This window comes from Helianthus annuus, chromosome 12 (genome assembly GCF_002127325.2).
Source record: "Helianthus annuus cultivar XRQ/B chromosome 12, HanXRQr2.0-SUNRISE, whole genome shotgun sequence".
Lineage (NCBI taxonomy): Eukaryota > Viridiplantae > Streptophyta > Magnoliopsida > Asterales > Asteraceae > Helianthus > Helianthus annuus.
The window spans coordinates 62,299,826-62,323,210 of record NC_035444.2 but is presented as its reverse complement, the minus strand read 5'-3'; the positions used below and the strand labels follow the sequence as shown (position 1 = coordinate 62,323,210).

At 37.6% G+C, this 23,385-nt stretch overlaps 1 protein-coding gene and 2 long non-coding RNA genes across 3 annotated transcripts; all 3 read left to right on the top strand.

Moving 5' to 3' along the window:
- The first annotated feature begins 6,191 nt into the window (after window positions 1-6,191).
- LOC110896755 lies at window positions 6,192-7,747 on the top strand. The gene is made up of 3 exons (XR_002568142.1): window positions 6,192-6,325; window positions 6,867-6,920; window positions 7,439-7,747. It is a non-coding gene; the product is annotated as an uncharacterized LOC110896755 (long non-coding RNA).
- A 4,377-nt stretch (window positions 7,748-12,124) lies between these two features.
- On the top strand, window positions 12,125-13,680 carry LOC110896754. Its single transcript, XR_002568141.1, has 3 exons — window positions 12,125-12,258; window positions 12,800-12,853; window positions 13,372-13,680. It is a non-coding gene; the product is annotated as an uncharacterized LOC110896754 (long non-coding RNA).
- An 8,272-nt stretch (window positions 13,681-21,952) lies between these two features.
- LOC110892973 lies at window positions 21,953-22,891 on the top strand. Its single transcript, XM_022140102.1, has 2 exons — window positions 21,953-22,420; window positions 22,484-22,891. The coding sequence occupies exons 1-2, from the start codon at window positions 21,953-21,955 to the stop codon at window positions 22,889-22,891; spliced, it is 876 nt and encodes a 291-aa protein (XP_021995794.1).
- Window positions 22,892-23,385: the final 494 nt, after the last annotated feature.

The following is a 23,385-nucleotide window of genomic DNA, read 5'->3' as shown; positions in this document are numbered from 1 at the left end:
TATCTAATTTGTATCAAAACATTTAGTTCAATAATTCAATAAAACGAAACTATTTATTCCATGGTTGTGAAACAATGATTCTGTTACAACACTCCCCGACGTTTCCGCCACGTTTTGTTGTTTTACGTGGTCGGGGTGTGACATTATTCAAAATCCGAATATGTATACAATGATCACATTGTTCTCGAGAACTTACTTTACATGACCTACATAATTTAATCCTTCGGAACTTTCATGTAAACTCTCAGTATCAAATGATAAATAACATTCATAAGACGAATATCAATTCTCTCTCTTTATGTTACCAGACTAATAAAATATTGGAAAGTCAATGCATCCACCACTGGAGAATACGTCTCCTTATAATCAATCATATGTCTTTGCGAAAATTATTGTGCCACCAATTTTTCCTTATATCACTCAATTTGATTTTCACATAATTCGCATAAAAGGCCCATTTATATCCAACATATTTTACAACTTCAGTTGTATGTACTGTTGGTCCAGATACTTTCCATGTCATTAGAGAATTCAGCTTTGCCTTATTTGCGTCTTTCCATTTTGGCCAATCATTTCTTAATATTCATTCATAGGTAGATCTTAAATCTTGGTCCTTATCATTTTATCATTTCAAGCGCTATTTTATATACAAAAGTATAACGACGTCGATTTTTATTCGATTCCATATATATTAAGATATGATACAAATTAATGAGATCTCTTTAATTTCAGGTACCTGAGGTTCTTCTGGAACCATCATGTCTAATGTCTCTTTAGGAGACTTTTTTTAATATAACCTCGACTTGACTATCTTAATTAGTTGCTCCAACTTTTGAGGAACTTTATTATTAGAATCGACTAGTCTACCATGATTCAGACGTGCAATAGACTCATTATAAACATGTGGTTGTCCTTCTGGGACAATCATCTTAATTGGAGCATTAGTAGTTGGTATATGTGACATAGTCACCTTTTTAAGGTCAGTGAATGTGTCTGGTAATAAATTCGCTAATCTTTGTAATTGAGTTATCCTTTGAACTTCTGGTTCACACTTTTAGCTTTAAGGATCAATGATAATTCATACCAACTCATTTCTTTTCCAACTGCTTTTTATCTACCCTTGATGTTGAGAATATTAATCCATTGAGATGGATATCATTCAATTGAGTTGTAAATCAATATACCGTGAAAGGCTCTATTCGTTATCATATATTCTCAACCACCTTTTGGAAATGGAGTAGAACCAAAACAAGCTTCGTAACTTTTCATTATTTACTCGGTCACATGAGCATAAAATCATTTCATTTTTTCATAACTCTTATAATGATATTGCTACTTTAGGAGCATATGTCTCCAGTGTAACAAATGAAAAGAATTTAATCGATTTTTCCTTGTAAATAATGTTCTCTTTGCTTACCATCAATTGAGAAGTAGTTGAGTCGTATAAGATTTATCAATCTTATATCTTACGACCTTTATAATGAGATGCGAGGAGTATGACGTTTTCATGATAGTGATAATAATTAATAAACAATATCTTTGGTTTAGTTGTTCTCTCAATAATATCTACAATAATAAATGATACATACAAAATACAAGCCATACCATAGAAATATGCATGATATTATAACATGTCACCACATTGAATTATAATGAACTTCTATGATATAATCTACAATAATATTTTTTTTTGTCATTTACAAACAACTATTTGTGTAAGTTTGTTTGAAACATACACGACTAGTAAATCCTCGTGATCTTTAATAACATATGACCATACAAAGCACTTAAACTAAATCAACTTCAATAAGCAAATCCGAAAATTAAATCAACTTCAATAAGCAAATCCAAATAATAGTATATGTAGTTAAGATATGGAATCTTTCAAAGACCAATTTACAAATGAATATTAATAATGTAGTGTGCACGCGAATGTATATTATTAATACTAAGACATGTACACAATAAACCATTTAACCATTGAATGTATTAGGTTTATTAGCACCACAACATTCACACTACCTTTACTAAATCATATATTTATTTTAGTAAAATATTAAACCAGTTAATTAATCATTTACAAACACATAAAAACAATATTAAAGGATATATCATAAACAAATACATTCAAATTAACATTCTTCACAAATAATATATATGCCTTAATTTTGACATACTATAAGTCAATCATCATCAATATACTTAATATATGATAACATTCGTAGCATAGCTTACGTATCACATAGCATAATATATGATAATAGATATGATTGTTTAATATCAATTAAATTATTTCACACAATCAATTATAATTATAAGTCTATATCAACTCATGTAATGTATACCAATAGATAACTCCAACCTATTTCACTTGCTTATTCTAAAACTCACTATTTTATCCAAAATGTATAATTTATTAATACATAATTTTAGTAGTAAGTTTTATGGATAATCATTTGGTTTTAGTTCCCATAGAATTTACAACCACTACTAATGCCATAATCAATATCGGCGTAAAGTTGATTTATTTTAGTTAATAAAATATGGAATTTTCACTGAATCAAATATGTATATAGTTTTATAAAAATACTAGTGGCTTAGAGATGAGAATAACACACTGAAGTCATCTACCCGGTATTAGGGTTTTTTAACCTTGCCATAACCCATCCGCAGATACCCAATATCAAATCGTTGGAAACTCGAAACATTACAGTCAAATATTATAAACAATCACATATGATTCACATAGATTTATAGGAATAGTTTAATTTACCTGGTTTTGTAAAGAAATCGCTAGCTTCGTAAACTTGGTTACGTGGCAACTATATGTGGGTGATACGGAGTCGGACCAAGGGTTACAACGGCAAGAGAGAACTCAATTGTCACACCCCAACCGATGGCGGAAACATCGGGGCGCGGCACTGAGCGAAACAGATTGTTCATGAGTATCCATAACAACTATTAATTACCAGATATTTAAAACGTCATGTCCCATACCATAACATATCTAAATAAAATAGTTATTACAAATAATTGTCTCATAAACAAATACTGATCCGACAACTCAGATTTCAAATAAGATAGTTTGTTTGTTTGTTTGTTTCTAGACTCTTTCCAAGCCTCGATTTCATCACACAGCAAACAAGGCGTCCTAGTATCTTAAGCACCTGCCACATACATTAAAGTAAAAGTCAATACACATAGTGTAAAGTGAGCATACAAGTTTGATAATAGCATAATAGAGTTCGAAATCATTTACGCATAACCAGCAAATACAACGTGTGATGTGAAGCACGTAAGTTATCGACATGATCCTATCAATACCAATGACTGCGGGTTGACTGCGCAAGGCAGTTCGTAACACATATTCACCACTGCGAATCATGTGATTAATAGTCCTTAACAACCCCTGAGTGAACAGGTGCTGAGTCCAAACTATAGTACTATCGTTGCTAAGGCAGGTAGACAACAATCTATGTGTAAACATAACAAACAAGCATTCATCGAGTCACGTATAACATGCGGTAGCGGTTAGCGTTAAAGTATTGCGTAGCGTGTTCGATGTGATTTTGAATAAGTAATGCATGTAACACCCAAAAGTGCATAAAGCAAAAAGGGTTCGAGTATACTCACAACGGTAGAGTTAATGGATTGAAGGGAGCGCTAGAGGGAATTAGCCTGAACAGTTAATGATAGCATAAGCGAAAGTCGGCACGTAAAACGGTGTAGGTGTACCAAGGATCGGGTGGCAATCCGTTCAGATGGTCATTTGATTGGATTGACACCTCGTTTGGTGAGTGATGTGTTTGTGTATAATGGTTTTACTTTGAAGTTTTCGTTGTAGTATTTTAAAAATAGAGAAGTATCTCTACCTTTCAGGTCAGGCGATCGAACGATCGTTCGATCAGACAGCAATCCGATTGGCGAGACTTCTCAATTTGAGAATAAGTTCACAGCAAGACGGTCACTCGATCGGATGGCTATCCGATCGGGTGGAAATCCGTACGTACTGAACATGTTGAAAATTGTTTAAGTACCAAAGTGCTAAACGTCACACGATCGGACGGTCACTCGATCGGATAGCGATCCGATCGGGCGGTAACCCGTACAACGTCCAGATCCTTGAAATATTTAAATTAAAGTTTAAGTATGGAACCAAGTGCAATCCGATCGGACGACAATCCGTTCCGATGGTCTGATCGTCCTAACACTTGTTTCTGTTTGAAGTGTTGTAGATTTGAACGAGACGTTTTGATATCTTGCTTGAACAACAGAACCCTTATCTAGGCCCAAGTGACCCGACCGAATAGGAATCACCCTAGTCCGACCGGTTCACGGTTCGAGTTGGTAGTTCATGTTCAAACCCGAAATCAATATCTCTCCCGGATAGAATTCAGATCTGGAACTAATGCATCACTAAGAATGAGTAGAAGATCCTCGAGCGGTACGTGTAAATCATGCTCAGCTAAGCACTTTCTGAGGTTCGAAACGTGGAAAGTCGGGTGGACATTGTTAAGTTCCTCCGGTAGTTCGAGTCTGTAGGCCACTTTTCCGATCCTTTCTAGAATCTTAAAGGGTCCCACGTATCGAGGCGCGAGCTTTCCTCTCTTTCCGAATCTGACCACACCCTTCCAAGGTGATACCTTTAGGAGTACATGGTCGCCAACGTCAAATTCAAGGGGCTTGCGTTGTCTATCGGCGTAACTTTTCTGACGACTCCGAGCTTTCGGTAGATTATCTCGAATTTGGAGGATTTTGTCAGTCGTTTCATGCAATAGCTCAGGACCGGTTAATTGTGAGTGTTCGATCTCGTACCATACAATAGGCGATCGACATCTTCTTCCGTATAATGCCTCAAATGGTGCCATTTGAATGCTGGAATGATAACTGTTATTGTACGAGAATTCGACTAAAGGTAAGTATGCGTCCCAATTACCACCGAAATCTATGACACACGAACGGGGCATGTCTTCAAGGGTATGAATCGTTCTTTCAGTCTGACCGTCGGTTTGGGGATGGAATGCGGTACTTAGATTAAGCACAGTACCGAGAGCAGATTGAAATGTCTCCCAAAGACGCGAGGTAAACCGAGCATCACGGTCAGATATGATGTCGCGAGGCGTCCCATGTCGATAAATGATCTCTTTGGTGTAGATTCGGGCTAATTTTTCTACCTTGTAGTCTTCCCGTATTGGCAGAAAGTGAGCAGATTTAGTCAATCAGTCAACAACAACCCAGATGCTGTCGTGACCTGTGGGCGTGCACGGAAGTTTCGTTATGAAGTCCATAGCTATACTCTCCCACTTCCACATGGGGATCTCAGGTTGAACGAGTAAGCCAGAGGGTCTTTGGTGCTCAGCCTTGACTTTTGAGTAAGTCAGGCATTTCGAAACATAGAGGGCGATATCTCTCTTCATGCCCGGCCACCAGTACTTGTAGCGCGGCACTGAGCGAAACAGATAGTTATGGCTCTGATACCAATCTGTCACACCCCAACCGATGGCGGAAACATCAGGTTGATGTCTTAGAACGACCTAGTCTATAGTCTAAGTACCACAGACCGACTTGTGCATACCCGGTAGGGGTTTTGTACAAGCTTACTCGCTATTTCTCGCTCAAACTCGCTGTACACTACACACTTGTGTGAACACCGCATACTACAGTTTCGCGCAAGATCAGGCTTTCCTAAGGTTGACTTCACACACAAACGAATGATCTGGTTAAGAATAGGTGTGAAAACCGCAAACTCTCGACCATATTACTCGTTCGAATTGCTATTTTTACTATAAAAACAAGAGAATTTGCGTTGAATCAGGAGTGAAATCCATATTTCGACGCAAATCTCCTTATCAATCTCGTGATTTTATCACACCAGAAGGAATGTAGTCGCTAAGTTAGGGGTGAAACCCGAACCTTGATGACTCGTTCTACTCTTAAATGTGGTTTTACAACACTCTCACCAAAGTCTCGACGGACTCCATGTAACACCCCAAATATGCTTAATAGGTTATTTGTGTCTAAAAGTTTAATTAAATTGGTTAAGTTATCTAAGTAAGGTGTAAGTAATTAAAAGAATGAACAATAAGCAAAATTTGACAACAAAGAAAATTGCAAGGGGCTGAATGTGTAAAAATTTAATATTAAACACTTTAGAAATTAAAAACCTAGTGTTGGTGTTGTGGGTATGGGTCGCGAGAAAGGCAGGGGAAGGAGAAACCCTTCTCCTTCAACCTAGCACAAGGAATTCAGAAATTGAAGGTGTTGTTGATCAAAAATCGAATGCATGAAACTAGTTCTTCGCTAATCTAAGCATATTGAACATAAGGTGAGTCGAATTATGTGTTTTAATGCTAGTCGATGAAGTGGGTTTTTACCAATCTATGAAATAGTATGAAATTGAGCTTATATATAAGTTAGAATCACCAAATAGAAGGTGTATCATGCTTGAATTTGATTTTATTAAAGGTTTGGGGGAAAACCCACTTGTTCTAGTAGGATGATGATTTTGTAAGTTGAATAAGTGGAATAATTTCTATGAATAAATGTATGTGTGCTAGAATATTGATAGATTATTATGTGTAGAATGAATGATTTGTGCAAGAATGGTTGATTATATGGATTATGATGATATCTAGTGAAATTATGCATAGGGTACATGTACATAATGCTTCATATGTCGTACGCACACTAGGTGTTTGATGAAATGCCTCAATGACAATCTAAGTAGCTTTGAATGGGATATGAACAAATGGTTTTGTGTGAGAAATTGATATATTGTCCATTGTGATATAAAATAGGAATGGTACTTAAATGTATGTGTTATGGGTGCAAGTGATATAATCTAAATAAGAATGAATTATGTGTAGGATTGAAAGAAGAAGAAGCTAGTTCCGGTTCGCAACAAAAGGTTCAAGAGAGAGGTACGTTAGTGTACACCCTATTTCTATTATGATGTTATATGCATAATAATCTCAATCGAATTGTGTTGTATGTTAAAATTGTGAGATTTGGATTCTAGGATTTTTCGAAAGTAAAAGTAAGATCCGTCATAACGGATTGTAAGTAATGAAGAAGTGATAAAAGATAATGCATCATATCCGGTTCTTTTAGTTGAACCGGGTATGGGAAGTTATGTATGTAATTGACGAAAGTCTACTCGATCCGTTTTTCTCGGATCGAGGTGTGAAGTAAGAATGTAATGACTATGATTGTTCATTATGAACAAATCGAATGAAAGCGATGTAATGATGCTAGTATCCGTTCCTAACGGGTATGTTAAGTAAAGTATGCTTAGCCTCTATTTGAGGTAAGCATGTAATGAACCGTTTAACGGTTAGCAAAGTAATTGAATGATGATAATCCGAGAATGAAGCGAATGGGTTTATTATCTAGGATTGTTAGTGGCAAAATACTAACCTAATTATTATGTTGAATGTAGGTAAATCCTCAATTTAGGCGACTTGGCAATTTGGAGCGAGCAAATGCACACTTTATGGTTATCAAGCGCTTCCGCTATTACGTATTAATGTTTTGGGTCAAATGCTAGTTTTTGTATAACATTGTTAGTGGTTACACTTTCTAACACTTGATGTATGGTTCTTAGTCGTGTCTAGTTAAACGGGTTGTAGACTTGTTTGTTTGTTAATGGTTAAAACAGGGATATGCTCGTCTTATGGACGGGTCATGCCCAAATTTTGTTGAAATCATGCATTAATGATATAACGTTTTTACCATTTAAAGAAAGAAAGATTTGTACATTTTAAAAGTTTATGTTTTTAGCGTCTTTTGGATGGCAATTCTATTTAATGCAAATTCGGGTCTTACAAGTTGGTATCAGAGCCAAGGTTTGAGGATTCGAGCATTTGAGGTGATGCTTGAACTCAAACCGACGACTCGTTCAAAAGTGTGCTCGCTCCAAGATCGCCAATGAGGTAACACGTTAAGTTTTTGGTAAAATACTAGTAGGTGTAATATGTTTGGGATGTAATATATAAGTTAAGCACGTGGATGAGTATTTATGGGGGCCATACGGGAGTTCCAAGGACCGTGTGGCTGAAGACAAACCCGGAAAATGGTTGAATTAGCCAAATAATGTCACAACAGCGTTTTAGCAAATCAAGAAGCCGTCGCCGACGGGCTTCCATGCCGTCGCCGACGCCCCCATTGATCCGACGCACTAACTTGCTGTCTACGGACGAAATGGGCGACGGCCACTTTTTAGAACCCGTCGCCGACGGAAGTTAAGGCCGTCGCCGACGGCTGTTAGAAATGTGATCTGCTGAAAATTGTTGTTTTGCTTGTTTTTCATGATTAGGATTTTCGTATGATCTAAAAGACATTTAGATAATTATATAAGATCCTTATAAACATAAGGATAAGATACTTATGATCACAATCGGTGATCACAACGAAAAAGAATTCGTAAAGAATTAAAAGTAACGATGTGAATAACATAAGGTGAATAATGAGACTTAGATGATCAAGATTTCGAATTGCACGATTACAAGTGTAGTAAACAAAGGTCGAAGTATGTGTTATATGGAAAGCTTATGATTTGTATTAAACAAAAACATGATGTTGTGCAAATCTGGTCGGACAGATTTTCATGTTTTTCATGTTTTAGCCAATAGTACTTTCTGAAAGCCACTTCAACGTTTATTTAGGGTCCATGTGAGGCCTAACATGATATATGTAACCATAATTAGTGGTTACAAATGAAAGAAATTTGTAAAGGTCAAAAGTAAAGTGTCGAATGACACGAAAGAATGCTGAAAGTTTAAAAAGTGAGTAAAGTTTAAAATGTAAGAATGCGAATGAAGTGAATACGGACTAATGAACTATGATGTATGGAAAGTTTGTGAATTATAATTTAAGTTCCCATATTTCTCAGAAATGCTCGTTTTATGTTCCTGTCAAGTTATTAGAAGATATAAGGAGATATGTAAAGTTATGTAGATCGTTGGCGATAAAGCAAAATTTATAAAGGTCGAATGTAACGTATGGAATGGCATGAAATGAATGACGAATGTATAAAGTGGAGTTAGAAACGTATGATAATGAATAATGAAGGAAGTAAATATAGACTAAAGTACTTGGATATGTGAAGGAGCCGGAATTGTTAATAAATGAATATAAGAATGATAAGATTAGTGGTGAAAATAATTTGAAGAATGTGAGTTAGATGGAATTCGTATGAAAATTTTGATGAATGTATGCTTTAATCAGAATTATGCATTAGAGGCTTGTACCTTGTACCTTGTACTTGAATGGTGTGATGCTTATGTGTATTTAATGATTTGCATTGTTATGATTAGGAGGCGAATATGTGCTAAATGCAAATCGTACGAACCTATTAGTAAAGGATGTGTTAGAATTGTGTTATATAGTTAACTTGAATGATATTTACTATTCGTAGGATCATGAAGCATTAGCATGTGATAGTACGTGAAGGTGAATGTATATATGTGTATTGTTTGGAGGATTACGTAAATTGTATGTATGAAATACGTAGAGTATCAATATTACGGTCTATCATATTTAGATGATTACATGTTCAAAAGTTTGAAGTGTGTAAGCAAAACAGTTGACTATCTAAAAGTCAACAATATAGGGATATCATGGAATGGCCCATAGACACAAATGTTAAAGTAAATTGTTAATGTGTTATGTATTAAGTGATTTATGTGTTATGCTTGACGACAATTTTGTTGTATGGATTGGAAATGAGATAACTAATAATAAATGTCTCATTTATAAGAAAATTCTACTAACAAAAGTCGATTAACGCATGAATAGAAAGAATGTGAATTCGCAATCACTTCGAATTTATTTACATGAAGATGTATGCGTGTTTGAATAATTGAAATTAAGTGGAACGTATAAATAAATGAGAACTTGGTAATGTTAATGAAAGGTATGGAAAGGATATTAGTCCAGATGTTAGCTAAGGACGTTCTGTAAGTAAGTTCGAATTGAAGGTATGTACAACACGTACTACAATACTTATATGCAAAAAGTACTGGGTAGTGGTTGACCTTAAAAGTTTATATTGTAGAAGTTAGTAAATAATAATTACTTACAAATATTGGAAGTATTACGTAAGGAATACAACGTGTAATGTAGGATAGTCATTAGTAAGAGACATGATAGAGAACGTAGGTGAATTAACACCAAATACGGTGAATGAACAAATGGAAATGGTATATTAAGAAATGGTCATGTATTGACCGAAGCTCGAGAAAAACACGAGAATCATCTCACTTATGTCAGGTCAAGCTAGCAAAAAGGGGGTCTAATGATTCTTAAAGGAACGGATCAATATAAGAAAGAAAGATAAGAATGAAAAGTATAAGCCTGTGATTGAATGTAAAACAAACTTAAGGAAGAAGGGTGAGAACACCACTAGAAATAGGATGTAGAGTGTCGCGTCGAAACGCACTACATGAATTAGGACATGGAATTAAGTGTTAGGACCCAACACTTGAAGTTGAATGTAGAAGATTAATACGGAAACATTTCATAAGAAATTACATGGGAAATGATATGCCAGAAGAAAGAAAGGTTCGGAGGGAGATGTTTGAATCTGAGAAATTGATTCAACCATGTAAGAAATGAAAGAACAGTATGTAAGAAATGGAATGTATGATATGTTTTAGCATACACGTAAGAAAATTGTGAAAGAAACAATAGGCAAACAAACACCCTGTAGGACACAATTATGAAAGGTTATGTACTAACTATTTATTTATAGATAAATATGATGGAATTCCTAGTGAGGTAATAGTAATAAAGCTAGTGGAAGGATGCCCGTGAGTGGGAGCATATTTCATGAATGAATGAGACTAATTCTGGTACGGAAGGTACATACAAAGAAGTGAATCGATCCGGCACACGGATAACTGACTTATGCACTGAAGGCGAGGTTAGTAAAATGTTTAGTTCTTGATTAATGATTAAGAATCCGTAGATTTAATTGTAAGAGTGAACAAAATGAATGGTAGCATAATTATGGTATGGTATACAATAATCGATCGGTAATGGTCAGCGTGAGAAGGTATGAATGTCATTAAGAAGGAGATCTAAAGGCCTTAAATGAAAGTTTGAGTTGATTTGGTTAAACGCTCGTATGGTGCTCGTACACAACATACCTAGTTGTTATCATAAGTAGTTCATGCAAGGAGCTAATAATAAAGTGTGCGAAGGATTAAATTTGAGACTACCTCAAACTTATAATTAGTTTAAGTTACGGTAGTAATCGTAGAATGATGCTTTATACTCGTTTTAAGTATGAAAAAAAAGTGATTAGGAAGCGGGTAGCTTTATATTAGTACCGCTAAGTCATTAAATGTCTATAGTATACGTATAATGTTATGCTAAGCCCTCATATGAACAAGAAAGTAATTAGAAGAACGTTAGTAATGGAATAATGGGGTTTGCTGGTCATGACTACAATAATGAATTATCTCGTGCATGATTCGTGTGCGAAATGAATAAATCGATTTATTTATATTAGTAAATGTATGAATATGTTACGTTTATTTAGAAAGATAGAAACAAGCTGTAAGTATAAGCTTGTACGACTAATAGTATCCATTTGGAATAAATTTCAATGAACGAACCGCTAGTGATGATGTATGCTAGGAACTAGCGTTATAAAGTGAAAACGACACTAATAAGAACTCTGAATCAGATTCTGACTTATATGTGATTATGAAGGTAATTTGCTTGATTTAAGAACGGGGGGACAATGCGTACAAATACGTTTATGCATGAATGAAACTCTTGCCAAGATCCTGAATACATCTATGCTGTATTAAGCGTTATGAATGAGTAGATGAAAAAGTAAGAGTAGAAGTGGTTTAGTTGGAATGGGAAAGGTTTCGGGGACGAAACCTCTTTTAAGGGGGGTAGACTTGTAACACCCCAAATATGCTTAATAGGTTATTTGTGTCTAAAAGTTTAATTAAATTGGTTAAGTTATCTAATTAAGGTGTAAGTAATTAAAAGAATGAACAATAAGCAAAATTTGACAACAAAGAAAATTGCAAGGGGCTGAATGTGTAAAAATTTAATATTAAACACTTTAGAAATTAAAAACCTAGTGTTGGTGTTGTGGGTATGGGTCGCGAGAAAGGCAGGGGAAGGAGAAACCCTTCTCCTTCAACCTAGCACAAGGAATTCAGAAATTGAAGGTGTTGTTGATCAAAAATCGAATGCATGAAACTAGTTCTTCGCTAATCTAAGCATATTGAACATAAGGTGAGTCGAATTATGTGTTTTAATGCTAGTCGATGAAGTGGGTTTTTACCAATCTATGAAATAGTATGAAATTGAGCTTATATATAAGTTAGAATCACCAAATAGAAGGTGTATCATGCTTGAATTTGATTTTATTAAAGGTTTGGGGGAAAACCCACTTGTTCTAGTAGGATGATGATTTTGTAAGTTGAATAAGTGGAATAATTTCTATGAATAAATGTATGTGTGCTAGAATATTGATAGATTATTATGTGTAGAATGAATGATTTGTGCAAGAATGGTTGATTATATGGATTATGATGATATCTAGTGAAATTATGCATAGGGTACATGTACATAATGCTTCATATGTCGTACGCACACTAGGTGTTTGATGAAATGCCTCAATGACAATCTAAGTAGCTTTGAATGGGATATGAACAAATGGTTTTGTGTGAGAAATTGATATATTGTCCATTGTGATATAAAATAGGAATGGTACTTAAATGTATGTGTTATGGGTGCAAGTGATATAATCTAAATAAGAATGAATTATGTGTAGGATTGAAAGAAGAAGAAGCTAGTTCCGGTTCGCAACAAAAGGTTCAAGAGAGAGGTACGTTAGTGTACACCCTATTTCTATTATGATGTTATATGCATAATAATCTCAATCGAATTGTGTTGTATGTTAAAATTGTGAGATTTGGATTCTAGGATTTTTCGAAAGTAAAAGTAAGATCCGTCATAACGGATTGTAAGTAATGAAGAAGTGATAAAAGATAATGCATCATATCCGGTTCTTTTAGTTGAACCGGGTATGGGAAGTTATGTATGTAATTGACGAAAGTCTACTCGATCCGTTTTTCTCGGATCGAGGTGTGAAGTAAGAATGTAATGACTATGATTGTTCATTATGAACAAATCGAATGAAAGCGATGTAATGATGCTAGTATCCGTTCCTAACGGGTATGTTAAGTAAAGTATGCTTAGCCTCTATTTGAGGTAAGCATGTAATGAACCGTTTAACGGTTAGCAAAGTAATTGAATGATGATAATCCGAGAATGAAGCGAATGGGTTTATTATCTAGGATTGTTAGTGGCAAAATACTAACCTAATTATTATGTTGAATGTAGGTAAATCCTCAATTTAGGCGACTTGGCAATTTGGAGCGAGCAAATGCACACTTTATGGTTATCAAGCGCTTCCGCTATTACGTATTAATGTTTTGGGTCAAATGCTAGTTTTTGTATAACATTGTTAGTGGTTACACTTTCTAACACTTGATGTATGGTTCTTAGTCGTGTCTAGTTAAACGGGTTGTAGACTTGTTTGTTTGTTAATGGTTAAAACAGGGATATGCTCGTCTTATGGACGGGTCATGCCCAAATTTTGTTGAAATCATGCATTAATGATATAACGTTTTTACCATTTAAAGAAAGAAAGATTTGTACATTTTAAAAGTTTATGTTTTTAGCGTCTTTTGGATGGCAATTCTATTTAATGCAAATTCGGGTCTTACACTCCAACGACTTGAAGTCACACCAAACTGGAAGGATGTGTGCCATTCGCCCAAATTCGAGGCGAGAGCACAGTCCCGAAGGCTAAAGTGTGCACTTATAAGCCCTTATGAATAGTCGGACCACTTTGGATAGTCGACGTCTATCTAGCCGAAGGCAATCTATTCTTGATTTCTATGTGTTTTAATTCTGAGCCCGCAACTGCTGACTCTGATATTTGTCAATTTTATGTGATTACACGTTTCAATTTTGGTGATCTATTCGCTTTTCGCTCTTCGCTCTCGATCAACACGCACAACTCACACTACACATCTACCTCAATATGCCCACAAATCGCTGGTCATTGTTCGCAATCGTTGCTCGATACTCGTAATTGCTAAAATTAATCGTTATATGCGCTGTGAAGGATAGGGAATACGTGCAACATGTAGCTAGGTTTCTGTATTCTGACTGCCTCATGTGCTTCTGTGCCTTACGTGTCTATGTGTTTCTGTGCTCTACGTTAATATGTGCTTATATGTTTATGTGCCTATGTGATTATGTGCTTATGTGGATACGTGTTCTTGAGCTTTATGGTAATCGCTAGACTATATTAGGAATAATCGAAATTTGTGTTGAGTCCTGTGGCGATGTCTGTTGCAGACAATGTCGTCATCTAGATCTCGCGCTACTCAAGCTGCTCGCCGAAAGCAGGCCGATAAACACCTCGCCGCAATGATCACTAAGCAAATGGCGAAAGTTGTTCCTCAGATCGTCAGTGAACTGTACGAAAATGTGAGCAAATCTTCCGAAGAGTCCAGGAGTGAAATCCCTAAGGCTGCTTTTAGCTTCAAGCAGTTTAAAGCTTGCAGACCGAAAGAATTTACTGGCGAAGATGGTCCTATGGCCTTATTCCAATGGTTTGATTCGATCGAGGTCACCCTGTGCCAGAGTGGCTGTCCTGACGATCTCCGCATTCTGAATGCTACCGGCGTCTTCCAATCACGAGCGCTAGATTGGTGGCTGGCCGAGAGAAACAAACGCGGAAACGATGCAGCTTATGGTCTGACGTGGGATGAGTTGAAGGACGTCATGTTGGAAGAGTTCTGCCCTCCCCATGAGCGCCAAAAGTTGGAGGACGAATTCTGGCATATCAAGTAGAAGGATGGTGACAATGCTACTTTAACTGCTCACTTCAAGCAGCTTAGCATAATCTGTCCTGATCAAGTCAAGACTCCTGATGTAGCAATCAAGAAGTATATTCGAGCTCTACCTGATTGTGTCGCAGATTTTGTGCAAGCTTCAAAACCAGCAACAATCGAGGAAACTTACCTGCTTGCTGCTGAAATAAACGACAAGCGAGTCAAGTCTGGCTACTGGGATAAAGCCGCCAAGAATCTACATCAAGCTACCACCACACCAGCCGCTGAAACCGCCGCCACTCCGTAGTCTTCAAAGGCCTCTCGTCGCAAGAGGAAGAACAACAGCAACTCCAGCAACAAAAACTGTGCTGTAACCACTGCTGCCCCACTCCAAGCTGTACCAGCTCAGCAACAAACTCAACACCGCCAGGTCGCGGCACCGGTAACCCAAGCACCGCCGGCAAAGCGTGCTTATACTGGTCCTCACCCTGCCTGCCCGACTTGCACCTATCACCACCCAGTGGGAATCGCCTGTAGATTTTGTGTACACTGCAACATGTATGACCATTTCACCGCCAACTGCCGTACAAGTCCTCGACAAGCACCAGCTCCAACTACTGCTCATCAAGCTCTACTTCCTGCTCCTTAAGGGCAACAAGCAGCTCCTGCACCTGCGGTCAATGCTAGAGTCTGCTTTGCGTGTGGTGATCCCAAGCACTTCGCAAACATGTGCCCCAATCGGGTTATGAAGCAGCTCCAACAACAGTAGCAACAGCCTCAGCAACAAGCCACTCGTGCTCGAACTTTCAACATTAATGTGCGCCAGGCTCAGGTTGACAACAACGTGGTCAATGGTACTTCCTTGTGAATGGTATTTATGCTTCGTGTTTGTTTGATACTGGAGCCGATAACTGTTTTGTATCGTTTGAGTTCGAAAAGCTCCTCAATCGTAAGCGCGCCCATCTCCCCTCGACGTTCGATGTTGAAGTTGCCACCGGAAGAACCGTCGCCGTCAACTCTGTTCTTCGTGATTGTACTCTAGAACTCAACAATCACATCTTTCCTATCGACCTTATTCCGATGCAGCTCGGTAGTTTTGATGTCATAATAGGCATGGACTTTCTTCGCGAAAACCATGCCGACGTTGTTTGCTTCGATAAGATGATTCGATTCTCGCTTGCTAATGGTGATCAATTGTGTGTGTGTGGTGAAACTCTCTCGAAAGACCTCAAGCTCATGTCATGTATCCAAGCTAGCAAGTATCTCAGCAAGGAATACAAAGCTTTCTTGGCTAACATTGTAGTAGCGGAGAAGGAAAAGAAAAGAAAGACTGAAGTGAAAGACGTTCCTGTTGTTTGTGAATTCCCTAACGTTTTTCCTGAAGATCTCCCAGGTTTACCCCCGAGTCGTGATATCGATTTTCGCATCGACCTCATTCCTGGAGCAAATCATGTTGCCAGAGCTCCTTATCGACTCACTCCGTCCGAAATGCGCGAACTCTCGAGTCAGCTCCAGGAATTGCTTGATAAAGGCTTCATTCACCCTAGCACCTCTCCTTGGGGCGCACCAGTCCTTTTTGTCAAAAAGAAGGATGGGTCGTTCCGGATGTGCATCGACTATTGGGAATTGAATAAGCCGACGATCAAGAATCGTTACCCTCTGCCTCGCATCGATGATTTGTTTGACCAGTTACAAGGTGCTACGTGTTTCTCCAAGATTGATCTACGCTCAGGCTACCACCAGTTACGTATACAAGAGGAGGATATTCCCAAAACTGCTTTTCGCACTTGATACGACCACTACGAGTTTGTTGTTATGCCTTTTGGTTTAACTAACGCACCCGCGGTTTTTATGGATCTGATGAATCGCGTGTGTAAACCTTTTCTCGACCGCTTCGTCATCGTGTTCATCGATGATATCCTGATCTATTCCAAGTCGAAAGCCGAACACGCGCAACATCTACGTTTGGTTCTCGAGCTACTCCCGGGGAATCGACTCTATGCCAAGTTCTCCAAGTGTGAATTCTGGCTGGAGGAGGTTCAATTCCTCGGTCACATTGTCGATAGTCAAGGTATTCACGTCGACCCCGCGAAGATCGAAGCTGTCAAGAGTTGGGTCACACCCAAGAACCCGTATGAAGTCCGTTCTTTTCTCAGACTAGCGGGCTATTATCGCCAATTTATCGAAGGATTCTCTAAAATCGCTGTGCCATTCACCTCTCTCACGCAAAAAGACAAGCCTTTTGTTTGGGGAACTAGACAAGAGACTGCCTTTCAAACCCTCAAGTACATGCTTTGCAATGCTCCTGTTCTCACTTTACCCGACGAAAACGATGACTTTATCGTCTATTGTGATGCCTCGAACCTTGGCCTTGGTTGTGTTCTCATGCAATGAGACAAGGTCATTGCTTACGCATCTCGACAGCTCAAGATCCACGAGAAGAACTATACAACCCACGACCTCGAGCTAGGCGCAGTTGTTTTTGCGTTAAAGATCTGGCGACACTACCTTTTTGGTACCAAGTGTACGATCTTCACCGATCATAGGAGCCTACAACATATCTTTGATCAGAAAGAACTAAATATGCGTCAACGCCGGTGGGTGGAACTTCTCAACGATTATGACTGTGAGATTCGTTATCATCCTGGCAAAGTAAATGTCATTGCCGACGCTCTTAGCAGACGGAGTTATTTGCACAGAGCCCATAATATTCAAGCCCAATATGATCTTGAAACCCTCATCCGCGAAGCTCAACATTCCTACTTTAATGAACGTACTTTGAAGAAGGAAAGGATTCTCAACGATGGAGCGCAGCTAGAGAATAAGTCGAATGGGATATTCCATTTCTGGACCGAATTTGGATTCCTAAGCGGACCAATTTATGACAGATTTTGATGGACGAAGCCCATAAATCCCGGTATTCTATTCATCCCGGTGCCGACAAATCCTGAGCGAAACAGAATGTTCATGAGTATCCATAACAACTATTAATTACCAGATATTTAAAACGTCATGTCCCATACCATAACATATCTAATTAAAACAATTATTACAAATAATTGTCTCATAAACAAATACTGATCTGACAACTCAGATTTCAAATAAGATAGTTTGTTTGTTTATTTGTTTCTAGACTCTTTCCTAGCCTCGATTTCATCACACAGCAAACAAGGCGTCCTAGCATCTTAAGCACCTGCCACATACGTTAAAGTAAAAGTCAATACACATAATGTAAATGTGAGCATACAAATTTAACAATAGTAAAATAGAGTTCGAAATCGTTTACGCATAACCAGCACGTACAACATGTGATGTGAAGCACGTAAGTTATCGACATTATCCTATCAAACCAAAGACTGCGGGTAGACTGCGTAAGGCAGTTCGTAACACATATTCACCATTGCGAATCATGTGATTAATAGTCCTTAACAACCCCTGAGTGAACAGGTGCTGAGTCCAAACTATAGTACTATCGTTGCTAAGGCAGGTAGACAACAATCTATGTGTAAACATAACAAACAAGCATTCATCGAGTCACGTATAACATGCGGTAGCGGTTAGCGTTAAAGTATTGCGTAGTGTGTTTGATGTGATTTTGAATAAGTAACGCATGTAACACCTAAAAGTGCATAAAGCAAAAAGGGTTCGAGTATACTCACAACGGTAGAGTTAATGGATTGAAGGGAGCGCTAGAGCAGAATTAGCCTGAACAGTTAATGATAGCATAAGCGAAAGTCAGCGGGTAAAACGGTGTAGGTGTACCAAGGATCGGATGGCAATCTGATCGGATGGCCAGTCGATCGGGTGGCAATCCGTTCGGATGGTCATCGATTCGGATGGCCACTCGATTGGATTGACACCTCGTTTGGTGAGTGATGTGTTTGTGTATGATGGTTTGTACTTTGAAGTTTTCATTGTAGCGTTTTAAAAATAGAGAAGTATCTCTACCTTTCAGGTCGGTCGATCGAACGGTAGTTCGATCGGACAACAATCCGATTGGCGAGACTTCTCAGTTTGAGAATAAGTTCACAGCAGGACGGTCACTCGATCGGATGGCTATCCGGTCGGTGGCAATCCGTACGTACTGAACATGTTGAAAATTGTTTAAGTACCAAAGTCCTAAACGTCACACGATCGGATGGTCACTCGATCGGATAGCGATCCGATCGGGCGGTAACCCGTTCAAAGTCCAGATCCTTGAAATATTCAAATAAAAGTTTAAGTATGGAACCAAGTGCAATCTGATCGGATGGCCGGTCGATCGGATGGCAATCCGATCGGACGACAATCCGTTCTGACGGTCTGATCGTCCTAACACTTGTTTCTGTTTGAAGTGTTGTAGCTTTGAACGAGACGTTTTGATATCTTGCTTGAACAACAGAACCCTTATCTAGGCCCAAGTGACCCGACCGAACAGGAATCACCCTAGTCCGACCGGTTCACGGTTCGAGTCGGTAGTTCATGTTCAAACCCGAAATCAATATCTCTCCCGGGTAGAATTCAGATCTGGAACTAATGCATCACTAAGAATGAGTAGAAGATCTGAACAAGCTCCGATTCTATCGGGTTTGAGTGCATTGAGTGTAAAAGAGTTGAAAGAAAGTTGGAAAACCTTCTCTCAATCTTTTTATCCATGAATTCGTGTAGATCTAAGTGAAAACATTGATAAATGTTGTGGAAATCCTTCAGATCTAAGTTGTTCTTGGTGGAATGAAGCCAAACATTGAAGTTCATGAGATCTCCATGATGACATCAACCTAGAACACCTCAAATCCGGTGATTTCATGGTTAATAGTTAAGATTCAAAGATAGAAAGTTGTAGGAGTGCGTGTGGATCAAGAAAGTACAAGATTTAGGTTGGAAACTTACAAGAATTGAGAGAAATCGAGAGAAATAGAGCTTGAGTGCGGCTAGGTCGAGTAGAGAGCATTCACATCAAGTGATGTGACATGTGGGGGTATTTATAGGGTTTCCTAAAAAGGAAAATGAGGAAAAAGGCTGGTCGATCGGGTGTTAGTCCGATCGGGTGGCAACTCGATCGGATGGCCACTCGATCGGATGGCCACTCGATCGGTTGGCCACTTGATCCGTGAGTTCGGCGTGATGAGTTTAGTTGTTTTGATTTTGGGCGTTGAGCATTACGATGCGATAGTATTTTCCATTAGATTACTTTTAATCCCAACTACTATATCTAACATACAATCACTATAATTAACTTGCGTTTAGCGTTTTCGATTCGATTGCGATGCGATTGGTTTGCGATTGCGATTAACACCTCAACATAACATAACATGCACAAGTAACACATAAATAGCACACACACGTAAAACAATATCCAGAACACACAATTCGAGTTGCGGGTGCGATAGCGATAATCGATAAATCGATTAAACATGAGATTAATATGCGATTAAACCTCGATTATCAATAGATACTCCGCATAATACAACTAAAGCGATAACATAAATAGATTAGCTATAAGTCAAAGAGGTCAAAACAGTAGTTGAGCAAGGAGTGATAGATCGCAATTAGCAATCTTTTCTTCCTTTGACTTCAATCTTGACTTTGACTTTGAATTTCGAAACACGGGGTGTTACATTAATGCAAATCAAAACTCCAAATAGCGGTGACCCTCGATCAATGGTTGCGGGGTTTTGTAAAGAAGGTATTTAACAGAAATAAAATCAACCAAATATATTAATATTATAAAATCAACCAAATAACAGATTAATCTGTTGTTTTAGATCATAATCTAAAACTAATATATCACATAAAAATTGGTAGTATGTCCACAGTACATGGATAACAATTGAATTAAATACTTTTTCAATTTGGCATGGATATCTATATAAGAAAATGATATTTTAATCAACTGCTAATTGATACGAGGAATATGAAGTAATCTATAAAATAAATGTTTTTTTATTGAAGGATGTGTTCACATGCCTAGACGCACAGAAAAATAAATTTAGATAAGTTATGTTTGTAAATTTGGATCGGGTTATTAATTTCAATAAATTGACTAATCAAAATCAGAATTTTAATAAAACACTATGTCAGAGCAGAAGAGAGCGGCACCATTAATTTCTTCCCAAACTGTAAGTCTCGTTTACCCATTTACAAGACTGTCGCAAGAATCAATTGAAGAATTAATCTTGATATATGAAAGATTATTTAAATAGTTAGAGATAATTAGTAGTTTGAATTTAAATAGTTATCTAGTTATTTTATTTATTAGGTATTAGAGTTAGTATTGGTTTAGTATAATTAGTTTTAGAGTTTGAGTTTCATTGGGATAGCTTGTTTAGCAAGTAATCAGTTTTGTATAAATAGATAGGTTAGGTTATGTAATTACTTGGATGTTTTGCTTTGTTCTTTATTAATATATAAAAGAGTCATGAGGAGTTCTCACAAAATCGTTGTGTTGCTGCGTTTTTGATCCAGTTGATTCCAACAATTGGTATCAGAGCGTGTAACGATCAAGCGGGAGCAAGAAGAATCGAAGCAAATCAACCCGGTGAAGTCGAAAACCTTCGTGGATCGACAAGGAGAAAGAAGTCGAAAACCTCCGTGGATCGACAGAGAGAAGAAGACTCGAAACCTAAGTGGATCGACAACGAGAAGAACGAAGACTCAAAATCTGAGTGAATCGAGCAGGGGCAAAGACTCGAAATCTAAGTGAATCGAGCAAAAGTGGTCGTGAAGGAAGGTTGTAATTTGAGTGAAGCAACAAAGAATCACGGTAGAATAACTTACGCTCGAGGAAAAAAATATAGTAAAGAAAATCTTTGTCACAAAGTTGGTGACGTGTGGAATAATTGATTTTCTTTGCGGAGTGGTGAAAATACGAAAAGCAAACAGTGGGGGTTTGCATTGGGAGAAGATGTGAAAAGAAAAAAAAACTAAAAAACAAAAGCAACAGAAAGTTTAGAATCAAAGGTTTTATTATTTGGTTTGTTATTTTATTTTAATTGTTTTGAAAGAAAGCTATTGTTTTGAAACATATAAACGAAGAACAAGGGGTGTGATTTCAGTGTGGTTATCAACAATCGATCAAAGTAAAAAAGGTGACAAAAATGGCAGGAGAACAACCGGTTAATACAGGGATTGTTCAAGTACTAGAAAACAACAATACCTCGTTTCAAGTCCCACGATTGACGTCAAAGAATTACAACACTTGGACTATCTTGATGGAGTCGGTATTAGACGCTCAAGGACTTTGGGAGGTGATTGATCCGGTAATAGGTGATGCCGTGGATGAGAAGAAAAACAAAGTTGCTAGGGCGGTTATTTTTCAAGCGCTACCGGAAGACATACTTTTACAAGTTGCTAAAAACCGAAGTGCGAAAGATATTTGGGAAGCTTTACGAGTAAGATTTCTTGGCGCTGACAGGGTTCAAAAGGCTCGATTGGCTTCGTTAAGGAGAGAATTCGAGCAGCTTCGAATGAAAGAGACAGATTCTATAGAAAACTTTGCTGGAAAGATAAGCGGATTTGTTTCAAGATATAGCAGTCTTGGGTCAAGTCTTGATGATGAAGCAATAGTTTGAAAGTTGCTAGATTCTGTACCAAAGAAGTATCTTCAAATTGTTGCTTCTATTGAGCAGTATTCGGATATCGAGAGCATGCCATTTGAAGAAGCAATAGGCAGGTTGAAGGCATGTGAGGAACGAATCAAAGAGCAAGACGAGACTAGTGATAATGATCAAAGTAAGGTATTATTATCTAAAACTGATGGTCAAACTTCTAATACCAGTGGACAAGACTCTAAAACCGATGGTCAAGAGAAGAATGAAGAGTCTGGTTGTAAGTGTTGTGGACGAGGATGGTCAAGCCAAAGTGATCGTGGAAGAGGTCGTGGTCGTGGTCGAGGAGGACGATACCAAAGGGATAAAAGGTTTATCGTATGTTATAATTGTCAAGATAAAGGTCATTATGCAAGTGAATGTCCTAAGAAGGAGTCAAAGGAAGAAGTAGCAAACTTGGTCGAAGAGTATGATCCGTCACTATTTTGAAGAACGTGTCCATATCAAGATTAAGGGGGTGAATGAAGAATTAATCTTGATATATGAAAGATTATTTAAATAGTTAGAGATAATTAGTAGTTTGAATTTAAATAGTTATCTAGTTATTTTATTTATTAGGTATTAGAGTTAGTATTGGTTTAGTATAATTAGTTTTAGAGTTTGAGTTTAATTGGGATAGCTTGTTTAGCAAGTAATTAGTTTAGTATAAATAGATAGGTTAGGTTATGTAATTACTTGGATGTTTTGCTTTGTTCTTTATTAATATATAAAAGAGTCGTGAGGAGTTCTCACAAAATCGTTGTGTTGCTGCGTTTTTGATCTAGTTGATTCCAACATCAATCCAACCCAATACATAAAAGTTCGTTGGACTTGTTCATGATTAAACCAAGGATTCGATTTGCTTACCTGATTACATATCACCTTAGAAGGCAATGGCGATGTCTTAACTGTTGAGAGCAGCGGATTTGAGACACTCGTGCTGA

Bases quoted from the DNA above. Each gene is read 5' to 3' on its own strand.
- LOC110892973 (XM_022140102.1), top strand. From the start codon at position 21,953: ATGGCAGGAGAACAACCGGTTAATACAGGGATTGTTCAAGTACTAGAA. The intron at 22,421-22,483 runs GTTTGAAAGTTG...TCTATTGAGCAG, and splicing joins GTCTTGATGATGAAGCAATA to TATTCGGATATCGAGAGCAT.